The sequence below is a fragment of the Felis catus genome, chromosome C2 (genome assembly GCF_018350175.1).
Source record: "Felis catus isolate Fca126 chromosome C2, F.catus_Fca126_mat1.0, whole genome shotgun sequence".
Taxonomy (NCBI): Eukaryota; Metazoa; Chordata; class Mammalia; order Carnivora; family Felidae; genus Felis; species Felis catus.
This window is the reverse complement of record NC_058376.1, coordinates 143,223,151-143,236,261: the sequence shown is the minus strand read 5'-3', so window position 1 is coordinate 143,236,261 and position 13,111 is coordinate 143,223,151. Positions and strand designations below refer to the sequence as shown.

Sequence of the window (13,111 nt, the reverse complement as noted above, 5' to 3'; positions counted from 1 at the left end):
GAGAGATCATTTCTCCTCCCTCTGAGATAGTATTTGGGTCCCATGACTGAAATGGGCAAAAGGAAAAATACTGAAAGTAATATGCACTAGGATTTTATGTATAATCTTTCACTTCTGTGCCCCCTCCCTTTTTTTTTTTTAAGAAAAAAAATACTAAATTTCAGTTTTCCCACTCAGAATCAAAGGAAAATCCACCTGAACACAAGTGTTTATGTAGCAAGTCTTGTAATCTCTTTGGCCTCGTCTCCTCTGTAAAATAAATGTCAGAAAATGCGTGGGTTTCAATTTTTTTTTTTTTTTTTTTTTTTTTTTTTTTTTTTTTTTTTTTTTTAGCAGTGGAATCCTTTTCTCAAATGAAACTGTATACAGAGCCCCAGAGAGGTGGGACCGCTCTGGTTTTAAGTGGGGAGCCCACGTTCAGTCTTCTTGGCCTTGTTTCTCCTTTCCCCGGGCTCACTCTCGCTCTCTCCTAGCTGTCCTGGAATCCACAGCTACTCAGGTCCTCTCCGGCTCTACCCTTGGGGCAGTGGTTCTCAGACAGTCATCTATCTAGGATTGCTGTGAAATCAAGATTGCTCTTTGGAAGGAGAGACTTCAGATTTCTAGGCTATTCAGGTGGTCTTCAGACTGGTATGTTACTGGTCCACCAGGAGACAAGTACAAAATTGAGAGTGTTTAGAAATGTTTACAGCAGTTCAACAATGCTGCGATATTTAAGCACATGATCAGCGGGCTTACTTTGCTGAACAGGATATGGACCAACAGTATTGGTCCACGATAGATTTACGAATTTGAAAAAACCTAATAAGTTGTTTAAAAAGCACTGTTCATGAATATTATCTTACATAAAACTCCAGTTTTCCTCCTGAAGACTAAATAATTGAGATAATTCCTCAGTGTGTTCAAGACTTTTATAACATTACAAATATTCATCAGTTGATTTGATTTATGAGGAAGATTTATGAAAGATTTTTGAATTAAACGAGTAATGACACAGGTTTGTTTTTGAAATAGTTCTATTATCCATTGATCCATTAAATTTTTTTATACAGTAAATATTTGTTGTTTGCCTTCCTTGTGTGTGGTGAATAAGGGAGGTTCAGGGGCACCTGGGTGGTTCAGTCGGTTAAGTGTCCGACTTCAGCTCAGGTCATGATCTCACAGTTCATGGGTTCGAGCCCCACGTCAGGCTCTGTGCTGACAGCTCAGAGCCTGGAGCCTACTTCAGATTCTGTGTTGCCCTCTCTCTCTGCCCTTCCCCCTCTTGTGCTCTCTCTCTTTCTCTCTCTCTCAAAAATGGATAAACATGAAAAAAAATAAAAAAAATAAGGGAGGTCCAATTCCTGCTTTATGGGGGAATCAGGCAACTGCAATATTTTGTGCACAGATTTGCGATGTGGGGAGTCCAAGCTGCCCTAGGACACTGAGGAGGAGTGCCAGGCTTGGGAGGTTCAAGGAGGTTGTTATCCTACGATCCTAAAATAATTGTTAAAAAGCAAATAATTCATGCACTTTGCGAAAGATACCTTAGCCACTCCTTACACATTATGACCCAAATGTTTTCTGAGCTTTTGTACTGTGCTTGTATCACGCCATTTGCTATTTGGCGTGTGGGGATGTACTTGGGGATAAGACAGACACGATCTCCACTCACATGGGGCTTATGGTGGGGTGCAAGGATACCGGGAAATGGACCAGAAGATTTCCAACACTGACGAGCTGCAGAAGGAGAGGAAACAGAGTGGATGTGGTAAGGATGAGTCTCTGGGGGTGAATATGTTGTACAGGTTTGTCAGAGGAGCCCGCACCACCGAGGGGACATCTGAGCAGAGACCCGAATGACACAAAGAAGCCAGCCTGAGAATGAGAGAGGAACAGCAAGTGGCAAGTGCCGAGGCTTTCAGGCAGGGGTGAGATTGCCACCTTCGTGAGCCAGGGAGAAGGCCCGCAGGGCTGAAGTGCAGTGAGCGAGAGGGAGAGAGGGTGGAAGGATCGGAGAAGTGAAAGTCACGGACAAGGTCGAGCAGAAGAGGGAAACGTGAGGCTGTGCTGAGTGTGCGTCCACAGCGAGATTCTCGTGCCGTCGTCACCCACAGCCCTTCCGTTGTGGTTGGTGATCACGGGGACGAGGTGAGTATCCCACCCGGACGGAGCCTGTCGCATCCCTGGGACCGGTGGTGTGTCGGGGTGTTGACTTCAGTGTTCCTTTGCTTCTTATAGCCAGTTCCTGTGTCTCCTTTTGGGGAGACTCCCCCCAAGCTCCTGGAGTCTCTTTACCCCCAGACAGAAGTGTATGGGTGGCGGTTAAGACCTTCTCCAGGGACCCTTAACCAGTGACTGGTATAATCTCTACTCCAGAGCTCCCCGTGGAACCATGCTAGGCTGCCCTCTGGAGAGCTCTGGCTTTGGGGAGCACCCTTGCTTGATCTTTCCGGAGGACCCTTCCCCAATAAATTGTCTCGACTTGATGTAAACTGCCCTCCCCGCCATCCCCAGGTTTGGATTATAACCGTCGGCGTAACGTGATCATTTTTGTTCATTTAAAATGGGGTTAGAGGAAATAGTTCAGCATTCTCAACTTCTCAAAGTTTTCTTCAGAATACTTTCCATTTCACCAGCCATCAAGTGGAAAGGATTTTGTTTTTTTATCCTAAGGCAATTGTCTGTTTCTACCGATTCCGGTGGATTTGTTTACTGCTTAATTAAGTGAAACGTTTCCAGAGACTTATCTATTCTCACTCTTCCAGCTCACAGAGTAGACTTTAATCTTAAATTGATAAAACTATTAGATGATTATTTCCTGTTCACACACCAGGTCAATCAAATTATGGAGATTAAACAAGGGAATAAGGCGGGGTGTTTAGCGGGGTATGATCTGGATAGTTACGCTCTCCGAGGCTGGCAGAAGCAGCCTGTGAGCTTTTCCACACGTTTTCATGTGCTAATCTTTGTGGCTTTCGTTTCCTACTTCTAACACAGTCTGTAGCTATGGTTTGCACGGGACTTGGAAGCCAGCAGGCCAGTGTGGAATGTTCCCTGTGCCCGGGAGGGAAAAGTAAAATCAGATGCTATTCATTTTGACTGGATTTCCATTTATTTTAGAACATTTGGGAGCATTTTCATATCTCTATATAAAAAGCACTTGGATCTCGGGCTTTTAGAAATTATTTACAGATTATCTGTCATCCATTCTTCCTTTCTTCCACTCTCTCCTCCTCCCGCCCTCCTTCCCTTCCTTCTTCTTTCTTTTTTTAGAGGAAAGTGAAATCAAATCTCTATCTGAATCCATCACAAAACATATTTTGAAGTCATGAAGTGGGATTTTATGTGCTTATGGTAGAATAGTATGCCTGTGGTAACCTGTTTTATCTTTAGCAGTTTTTAGTCGGAGATTGGACATGGTAAATGTTCAGTAAATATTTATTGATTGTATGAGTCTGTGGTGTTATATCCTAAGCACAATTCTAAAATATTATATTGCGCTTTTGTTGGTGTGCATCTGTGAAGAGAGCCTTGGTCCCCAACTCTTAATTCCCGCTCAACTCTGTCATAAATATGACAACTATACTGGAAAAATAATTTTTAAATCCTTAAACTGTCTTTGCACATTTAACTGAAGTTTTGCTTCATTCTGTTGCAGTGAAACACCCATTGGCACATTCCTTTTTGCTTTAAATATCTCTGAAACACTTGGATTTTGACCATCGATTTCACAATACATGGAGGCATGCGATTATAAGACAGTAACACATGCTTTTTCATGCCTGAAAATAACACTGAAGTCAAGCTGTGGCATTAAAGCATAGTTGGAAAATTTCACATCTAATCAAATTAAACTGATAGTATATTTAATTTTGTATTTGCTATGTAATTGAAAGCATGGGTATCTTCAACTTTTTGTTTCTATTCTGGAAATTAAAAAATTGAATCAGAAATTGATTAAGGAAAAAAGAGCAAACAAATAAGTTGCCTTCTGTTCGTTGGTTAAGTAATCTGTACTATTCCTTACTTACCTTTTGAGGGGATGTGGGAAACAGTATTAAAATTTATCCTGGGAAAAGTGACCATGATGACAGCAAAACTTATCTAGAAGATTGAAATGCCTATTGGGTTGTATTCCCAGGCTGGCCAGTCTCACTGTCCAGATTGTTTAAAAACAAACTTCAATTGAGTAAATTTTAAAGATAGAGAACAAACTGAACGTTGCTGGAGGGGAGGTGGGTGGGGAGATGGGCTAAATGGGTGATGGGCATTAAGGTGGGCACTTGTTGGGATGAGTATTGGGTGGTATATATACGTGATGAATCACTAAATTCTACTCCTGAAACAAACAAACAAACAAACAAACAAACAAACAAATGCATTTCTCAGCTGGAAAAAAAAGGATCTTATTAACTTTATTCAGTGATTCATGAATTGGACAGCATCCACTCTTGCAAATCGAAAGGAACTCTTAGGAGTTTTACAGGCAGAAGGGAGCAAGAACAAGGAAGTTACACTGGTCAAAAAGTGGATTGGGTATTGCAAGGTTACTTTTCTTTAAAGGTATAGCATGAGTTTATCAGGCAGATTATTTAATTAATGCTGATGTGGTGATTCCTGATTGGCTAGTTTAAATTTTCATACCTGGGAGTGCTGAAAATATAATTAAGTTTGGTGACCTGGGGCTTAACATAAGTGACTCCATTTTGGGCCTGTTGGCTTGCTTTTGACAGGATGTTTGAGTGAGTGCAGGGGCTGTGCAGGACTGACCCAATTCTTGCTGAGTTCTCATTGACTACAGTTGACTCACCTGGGGTGGCAGTTTGAAAGATTTAGGAATTCTGGAAATCCAGTGAAATTTTGTGTATTACCTCTGACACTGTAACACTTATTTGCAAATGGCTGGGGCTTTTTCCAGGCTCTTAGAAGGATCACCTATGATGGAGACGAACTCCTTGAATTAGCAGCATATAGTTAAGGATACTTGTCGAGAAAGACAAGTAGGATGGCATAAAAACATTAGTTGGGCTTCAGGTATTTGCTTATAGATGTATATTTTTGGAAACCCCTAATGGGGGCACTTTTCCTGACAAGCAGAAACGTATATTTGTTGAGACAGTGGGTCAGAATATTTGAAACCGAGAATGACTCAGAAAACAGAGGCTTATGGGCTACTATACCTATAAACTATGCCCTAAATGTATCTGAAGGCCTTTGAAAGATAAATAATAAATGCTATTCATATGAACATTTTTATTGTTGTGTTAGAAATAAATGTTAGCTTTTACCTACTTAAGTATTATAAAGTGACTTTCGCCTGAGAATATTTTGGAGCACAGACTCCAACTAAAGTATTCCCCTCTGGTTTATTTTGAAAGGAATGCCATGTTAATTCTGGGGCATTGATGTTTTACAATGCCTGATCAAGACAAAAAGGCGAAGACCACAGAAAAATCAACTGAAAAAAAACAACAAGGAGTCACCACCAGGTAACCCCTTACTGAGTCTATTTGAGAAACAGAGTAGACCTTTGACAAGGGCTACTCTGGGTTATGGTGTTTACTGAAAGGTTTGCTCATTTCTAGAGGTTTAAAGGAAATGGATACATTTCAGTCTCTACAGGCAGGCCTCGGAAGGGCAACACCATCGGTGGGTGCCACTAGTTCACCTGGAATCTTTGGTTGGTTGACACTGTTATTCTTTCTCCTAGGGACTATTCAGATCTTAAAAGACTTCGTTGCCTTTTGAACGTTCAATCAAGCAAACAACAGGTAGTATGTTCAAAGGATGTGCATGCATTGATAAAAGAGAACTCACATGTTTCCAAAGGGATTAATTTAACATTTTTATGAACAGTGTATCTATTTTTCTTTGTTCTTTTATATGTTTTGTTTTTCTTTATCTGGCTGTTTCTCTCATACCTGGTTCAGTCCTGCCAGAATTCAGCATCCACAGCCTTTTCATTCTTCTTCTCTTTATTTTCTGTTTATTGCCATGTGTCCTAATTATCAAAGCTCTTCAGTCTAGAAACAGTATACTGTTCTATTGAATGCCTACCATTTGACTCTTTGGAGTTTTGGGAACTTGATGTTTTCCAAAACACAAATTACTGAATTTTCTTTCTTCTCCCCTCCACCCCACCTCATGCTACCCAGTTCCTAGAGCACGACTCTTGATGTTTGCTGCAAATTTTATCTCACTGAAAATTCAGAGGGGAAAGAGTCAATTTGGCTATTTTTCTGATAGCTTATATATATATATATACATATATATATATATATATATATATGTATATATATATATATATGTTTAATTTTTTAAATGTATATTTATTTATTTTTGAGAGAGACAGAGCATGAGTGGGGGAGGAGCAGAGAGAGAGGGAGACACAGAATCCAAAGCAGGCTCTGGGCTCCGAGTTGTCAGCACAGAGCCTGATGTGGGCCTTGAACCCACAAACTATGAGATCATGACCTGAGCCAAAGTCGACGCTTAACCGACTGAGCCACCCAGGTGCCCCAGCTTTTTTATATTTTTATCAGACGGAGAAAGAATGGTACCTCTGCTTGAATTTATCTTTAAACTTTTCTTTTTGGTTTTACTTCTGTAAGACTTTGGAGAATCATGAGATTAGAGGCTCTCTGTGAAGATTTGGAGAACAGCACAGCAATGCTAATAATAATGACAACAGCAGACACTTAGTTAGCACCTCTAATGGTAGGGATGGTTCTTGAATCCCAGTGACCTGGCACCAAAGTCTACTATGTCACACTTGTCTAAATAAATTTGTTGAAGAACTCTTGTATAGTAGGAATCTTGATGGATTTTGTTATATCCATCAAACTAACAGAGAACCACAACATTTTCATCTAGTTATTTACAGTCAAGGATGACTTTCTAGTGAATTGATGGCATATGAAGGCCAAATAGTATAGATCCTGTTTAGGGAACGTTTACCATGTGTCTGGTGCTTTATTTGCATCGCCCCGTTGAGTGACCACGACTTCTGCTTTCGCAGAATAGGAAACTGAGGCACAAAGAATTAAGTGACTTTCTCGAGATCATACCGCCAGCTGATGGCTGGAATACAGGTCTGGGCCCACACACTACATCTTCGCAATATATGCCTCTCCCCACTGAGTTGTCTTTTAAATGACTTGGGAAATGAGATTCCAGTTCAAAAAATAGTTGGATAATCTTTGATTCGGAGTAAACACGGTTGTGAAATACCTTTTCACCTATCAATCCTTCTCTGTTATTTCGTGCTATGGCCCCCAGGAGCAATTTCTTCCCATCCAGCTGTGTCAGCAGTCACTCTTTCTCTTTGTCTATCCCTACTCTGCTAAAAGAATCTCCCTGGCTTGCTGCTCACAAGCCTTCACGGACAATTGCCCCACATCACATCCATTCTTTTTTAGAAGGTAAGCAAGGTGACTCAGCATATGGTTTTGATTGTAGTTCCCATTCTTTCTCCCTGTCCATCCTAAGATGTAACCATGATGTCAGAGACTTCTATTTATTGCTTTTGCAATCCCTTCTCCCAAATTTGTCCTTCTCCCAAATTTCTTTCTTAAAATATCTTATCTATTTCTAAGACCCAAATCTAATGACACCACTTCTGCAAACAAGCTTTCTTTTATCTTGCATTCTCGAAGTGATCTCTGTCTTCCCAAAGCACCTTTTCCCGCCCACAGTTGTAGCCTTAGAGTCTTCCTCATTTTGGAAACACTTGTCTACGTGTCTTATTTCCAGACCGGACTGTATATTTCTCAATGCCAGCAACTTTGACTTTGCCTCTGGTTTACTGTAGTCTTCGTTCAGTGAGTTCTTGGTCAGTTTTTTTCATATTGAATGGTGGCTAAAAATTGAGTTACATCATGAGCATGTATAACCATATGGCCAGGGTAAAAGAAACACCAGTGGTGTCTCTTTTTTTTTTTTTTCCTTTTGTTTTTGCCTCTAATCTTCCAACTTTGAAGTTCATGCTGACTAGATCTATTGTATCCCCTTTCAACACCACTTCCTTGTTAACACTTGGAGGGGTTAACTAAAGTGAATTTAATAGTTTCTTCTTCTTTAACAAACTTTAGAATTTGCAGTCTGTTGTCTGACAAGTTCACATGGCATAGCTTTTTGTCAGCTGTTTCATATGTACAAAAATGCATATTTGTAATCCTTGAATTATTCAGAAAGTAGATGGTTCTAAGAAAAAATGAAAATGTCCTCACTAATATGAAGGTCCTGAGGTTCTCAAAATTCATTCCTAATTCTATTTAATTTAGCAATGATAAATGTTATTCTGAACACCCTCTTCTCTTTATAGTAAAATAATATGGAGAAGAATGATAATTGGAAAGAACAAATCCAGCATTTGTTTATATCTTGTTTGTGAGAGAAGGAAGTAAGGGGGTTTATGGATATACATAAAGTATGACAATTTATGATAAATTGAAGCCAAGACCAAAGAAGAAAGAAGAACAAGGGTCAGGGACAAAGTAGTTAGTGAGGCAGAAATGCCCATCGAAATAAGCAAGTGGGCCACACGTTTGGCTCTGAGATTTTTAGCAGTCAATTTGAAAAGGGTAATTTGGGATTAAGGCTCACTCACCTGAATTTCTGTTCTAACAAGACCTGGCCTGTTATTTGCAAATAGACCAAAAATGGCCAATTAATCTGTTGCAGAGGAAATTTGCTTTGCGGTTTAGGCAGAGAATTGCAAAGAACTGAGTGTCCTTTATTTGAATCTCTAATGAGCCAAGTCACTTCCCTGTTGTTTCCTTGTGTCCCAATGTTCTACTTTCGTTCTTTGTCTTGACTGCTCTGTGTATCTCTGTGTGTCTTGCTTAACCACATTAGAGTTTGCTGTTTTGTGGGACAGTCCCACAGTGTGACAGAACTGGGGACAGAGACACACTGAGGGGACAGAGGAGCCCCCTTCGTCATAACAAGGTTACAATAATCCTAACCTGGTAAAACAAATCATTCAAGGAAAGGAATTGCCCCAGGGTTATTGAAGCAAAGTGAAATGACAAAGTTGGTTGGAGATTTCACCAGAGGTTTTCACAAATATTGAAGTGATCTGCCAAGAGCTGGAATTCAGATTTTTCCCCCCTACATTCAAGGCCACGGGGAGCTGAGAAATCGGTTTGCAGTAAGTAAAAAAGATAGAAGAAAGAACAAATGAGGAACAAACAAATTACAGACTAGTTAATTGCCCCGAAATAGAAGAAGTTTTGATAAATACTGTGGAAAGAAAAGGTATAAGGCACAGTGTTCGTGTTCTGAGAGATAAGGTATGGAAAAGACATTTATAGATGTGACCAGGCAAGACAGAATCCTGAATGTAGGGTGCAGACAGTAGGTGTATGGATTTTGACAGGCATAAGGAGGCCACTTTTGGCTCAGATCACAGGGAAGGAGATGGTTCTTGAAGAAATGGGCTGGTTTTCCATCAGTGGAATTGGTGGAAAGGTATTATTGGTGAAATGAGTAGAATAATCAGGTATCTGAAGCAAGGAAAATAACAAGCATTTAAGTAAAATGGTGACTGGATGTTTCTATTGGAAGGAGTGATACATAATACTAGAAGAAATTGGGCAGTGTCTGAAGGCCCATCTGCGATTTTGTATGAGCCCATAAGCAACAGGGAATATTGACATTTCCAAGCAGAAGTGACACAGTCAAATTTTTAGGAAAGTTCTGTGCTTCATCCTGTAGTCTTTCTTCTTTCCGCTCATGCTAGTCAGGCTGCTCAGGTACCTCTCATTTTCTGGAGTACACACAGATGTCCTCTGTCTTGCAGCCTGTAAAAGTCTGTCTGGAATACTCTGAAATACTCTTGGCATCCTGGTCCGTGGCCCACCCTGTCTCTCCCTTACTTTCTGCCACAACAAACCCTGGTTCACTCAACTTGCAGCCTCTTCTCGTGCTGGCTTAGCCCTCCCCCACCCCACGGGACTCTGACCTTGAAGGCAGAGGTGGGTATCAGGCATGATAGGTGCTATAAGCGAGGTCCACACAGTAACGCCACCAGGGACGGAGTGAACAGCTCTGCCGGGAAGGCTCAGGCGGGTGCTCACCAGGAGGCTGAGCTGAGCCCTGAAAGGTGATCAGGAATCAGTCTGCAGCACATGCCCAGGCATGGAGTGGTCAAACACTACGGTAGTTTCTGGGACAAGTGACTGGTTTAATGCGGCCAGAATGTGGGGCACGGTTTTATATTTCTCTGGCATGTTTTGTTTATTTATTTATTTGTATCATATGGACTGGCAGATTCGTAGTTTATTCTGTGGTGGATTTATTTTTCAGTACTGCATAGCAAATCATTCCAAAACTTAGTTGTTTAAAACAACGATCGTTTACTGTGTCTTACCTATTCTGCAGGTCATGAATTCAGAGCAGTTAGCCTGGATGGTTCTGGTTCAGGTTTCTGCCACCGGGTGCCCACTAGCCGTGATTCTTTCAACATCAACTGGGGCACCGCTTCCAAGGTGGCTCATTCACATAGCTGGCAATGGGTGCTGTTTGTGGGTGGGAGGCTTCTCTCCACAGGGCTGTTTGTCCTCACAGCATGAGCTGGGGATTCCCCAGAACTACCCCCCTACATGTTGAAAAAAATTTTTAATGTTTATTTGAGAGAGAGAGTGAGAGAGAGACAGGCAGAGAGAGATGGAGACACAGAATCCAAGCAGGCTCCAGGCTCTGAGCTGTCAGCACAGAGCCTGATGTGGGGCTCGAACCCACAAACTGCGAGATCATGACCTGAGCCGAAGTCGGACATTCAACCGACTCAGCCACTCAGGTGCCCCTAGTTGTTCTTGTTGTTGCTGCTGTTGTTTTTAAGTTAATTTATTTTCAGAGAGAGAGCATGCGTGCAAGCAGGGGAGGGGCAGAGAGAGAGAGAGGGAGAGAGAGAATCCCAAGAAGGTTCCGCTCTCTGTGTGCAGAGCCTGACTTGGGGCTCAATCTCCTGGCTGTGAGATCATGACCCGAGCCTAAACCAAGAGTCGGACGCTCAACCGACTGAAACCCCAGGTGCCCTGAGATGAGCAAGTTTGGTTCATGTTGAGCTGCTGTTATAATCAAGGGAGACTGAAAATACATTAATAACTGTAAGATATGACAGGTGGCGTTACAAGCAATGAAGAAAAATAAAACAGCATAAGGCAGAAAGAATCAATGTTTAAGTCAAAGATGTTTAAATCTTGGAAAACCCCTAAATTTGACTTGGCTATCATGTTAATTATTGTTTTGGGAAAAAACTCATTCCCTTTATTCGGCCTCCAATTACCCCTTCCCCCATTTTGTTACTTTGTTTATTCTGTGCTGGATTGTTATCCTCACGGGCTCCGTGCTTCTATTTCTGTAGCTTCCAGCCATTAACTTCGATAGTGCCCAAAATAGCATGACGAAGTCTGAGCCTGCCATCAAGGTGGGTGGACACAGAACCCGAGGTCAGTGGCATGAGTCCACAGAAGCTGTTGAACTTGAAAATTTTAGGTAAGAATCCAGTATCTCCCCTGCCTTCAACAACCTATTCTAATTAGCCCAAAACTTTGTTTGTTTGTCACGGGAGCTAAAATTTACAAGTGTTTCAGAATTTACCATGGGGATTCTTAATAATTTCAGTGTTTAAACCATTCCCAGAAATAGTGTGTAAATAACAGCTTAGTGGCTTTAGGTAGAACCGACGTGGGAGTTTCAGGACACCTTGCTGAGACACCTCTGGCATTTGTTCTATGAGGAAATGGTTCCAAGTTGTTGGCCTGGCTCAGCTGATTCCAGGCTTTGTCTTCAGCATTTGGTCTGTCCATACCTTGCCAGCAATGAGGAGGCATAAAAGAAGCCGTTGCTCTGAACAGATATGGTGGCTAAGGACTGTGGTTGTCAAAGCAACTGAGGTTTTCAGTTGAAGGGATTATACCTCACCTTTAACATTGAAACTGGCAACCCACATTCATCTGTCCTGTCACCATTTAGACCTGCCAGAAGTTGCACATTTTTGTGGGCCACTCCCCTTCCAGGAGCTGGGTCTCTCGGCTTTACAATGTGCTGAGGTCATCGGGCACTAAGTGCTGTGTAAATAATGAATGGTATGAAATATCAACATGAATATTCTAGAATGATCATTTATTTATTTGACCTAGATTTCTTCTCCCTGTCATTTTATGGCAATGAATTTAATAGTCTACAAAAGGCATACGACAGTAAATGGTTTATATTTAGTGAGGAACACTAAATTCTTTAAAAATGCTTACATATTCAGTCTACTGGTATCCATGTACTAAGAATGCCCTCACCTGGCTAGGGTAGGGACACGCTGTCCAATGACCAGTGAAAGACTGCAAAGGAAGAACAGTACAAATGACAACATAAGGCTATAGTACTTGCCTTTGAGGTGATGTGTTCATGTAATTCCAGATTATTGGCTTAGATCTTAAAATTGGTCTATTTTAATATGCACAAAAATAACATATATTTTGTAGCAGTGCCACCATTTTGTGCATTATCTCTTATCCTCTCCCAGTTTTAAAGTGGAATTTATAATTTAAAGTAGTATTTATAACCTCTTTAATGGGTTGTAATATCAGAAAAAAGAAGCCGAAAATGGGGTATCTCCAGACTTTGTTAAACACACACACACACACACACGCCATATGCAAACAATCAACAACCACAGAAACTTGTTTACAGCCTAATGCAGTGTCTAGATAATATGCACCAATCATTCTTTCTCTTTGCATACCCTTTTCCTCCTTCTGAACAAGTTTAGCTATTAAGTGTTTATAGGGAATCCTTTAGTTAAATGGTAAAATGAAATATATATGCTTGATTATAATCTTTATTAGCTTTATAATTTAATCCTTTTTTAACAGTGGACATGTGCCTTTAATAATGTGTTAAATCCTGAGAATCCTTCAATATTTGCATGAATATAGATGATCTTTGCCTGCATTGCTAACTTTGAGACAGGCTAAATAATTTTTATTACAAAATGCTTTTCTGTTTGTTTAATCTCAGTATAAACTACAAGAATGAGAGAAACTTCAGTAAACATCCACAGCATAAACTATTTCAGGAGATCTTTACAGCCTTGGTGAAAAATAGACTCATATGCAGGTAAGACTGT

The 13,111-nt window shown here is 40.8% G+C and overlaps 1 protein-coding gene across 18 annotated transcripts in view; it reads left to right on the top strand.

Moving 5' to 3' along the window:
- NEK10 (NIMA related kinase 10) overlaps window positions 1–13,111 on the top strand; it is a 230,936-nt gene that overhangs the window by 12,889 nt on the left and 204,936 nt on the right. For 12 of the 18 annotated variants that reach the window (XM_019810798.3, XM_003992179.6, XM_019810799.3 and 9 more), the window contains exons 2-5: window positions 5,361–5,471; window positions 5,693–5,753; window positions 11,351–11,481; window positions 13,003–13,101. In XM_019810798.3, coding sequence (XP_019666357.3) covers window positions 5,398–5,471; window positions 5,693–5,753; window positions 11,351–11,481; window positions 13,003–13,101 — 365 coding nt within the window. In that variant the 5' untranslated portion in view covers window positions 5,361–5,397. Of the gene's footprint in view, window positions 1–1,787; window positions 2,131–5,360; window positions 5,472–5,692; window positions 5,754–11,350; window positions 11,482–13,002; window positions 13,102–13,111 lie in introns of those variants that run through there. The other 6 variants (XM_019810797.3, XM_045037707.1, XM_019810803.3 and 3 more) reach the window with 6 other exon arrangements.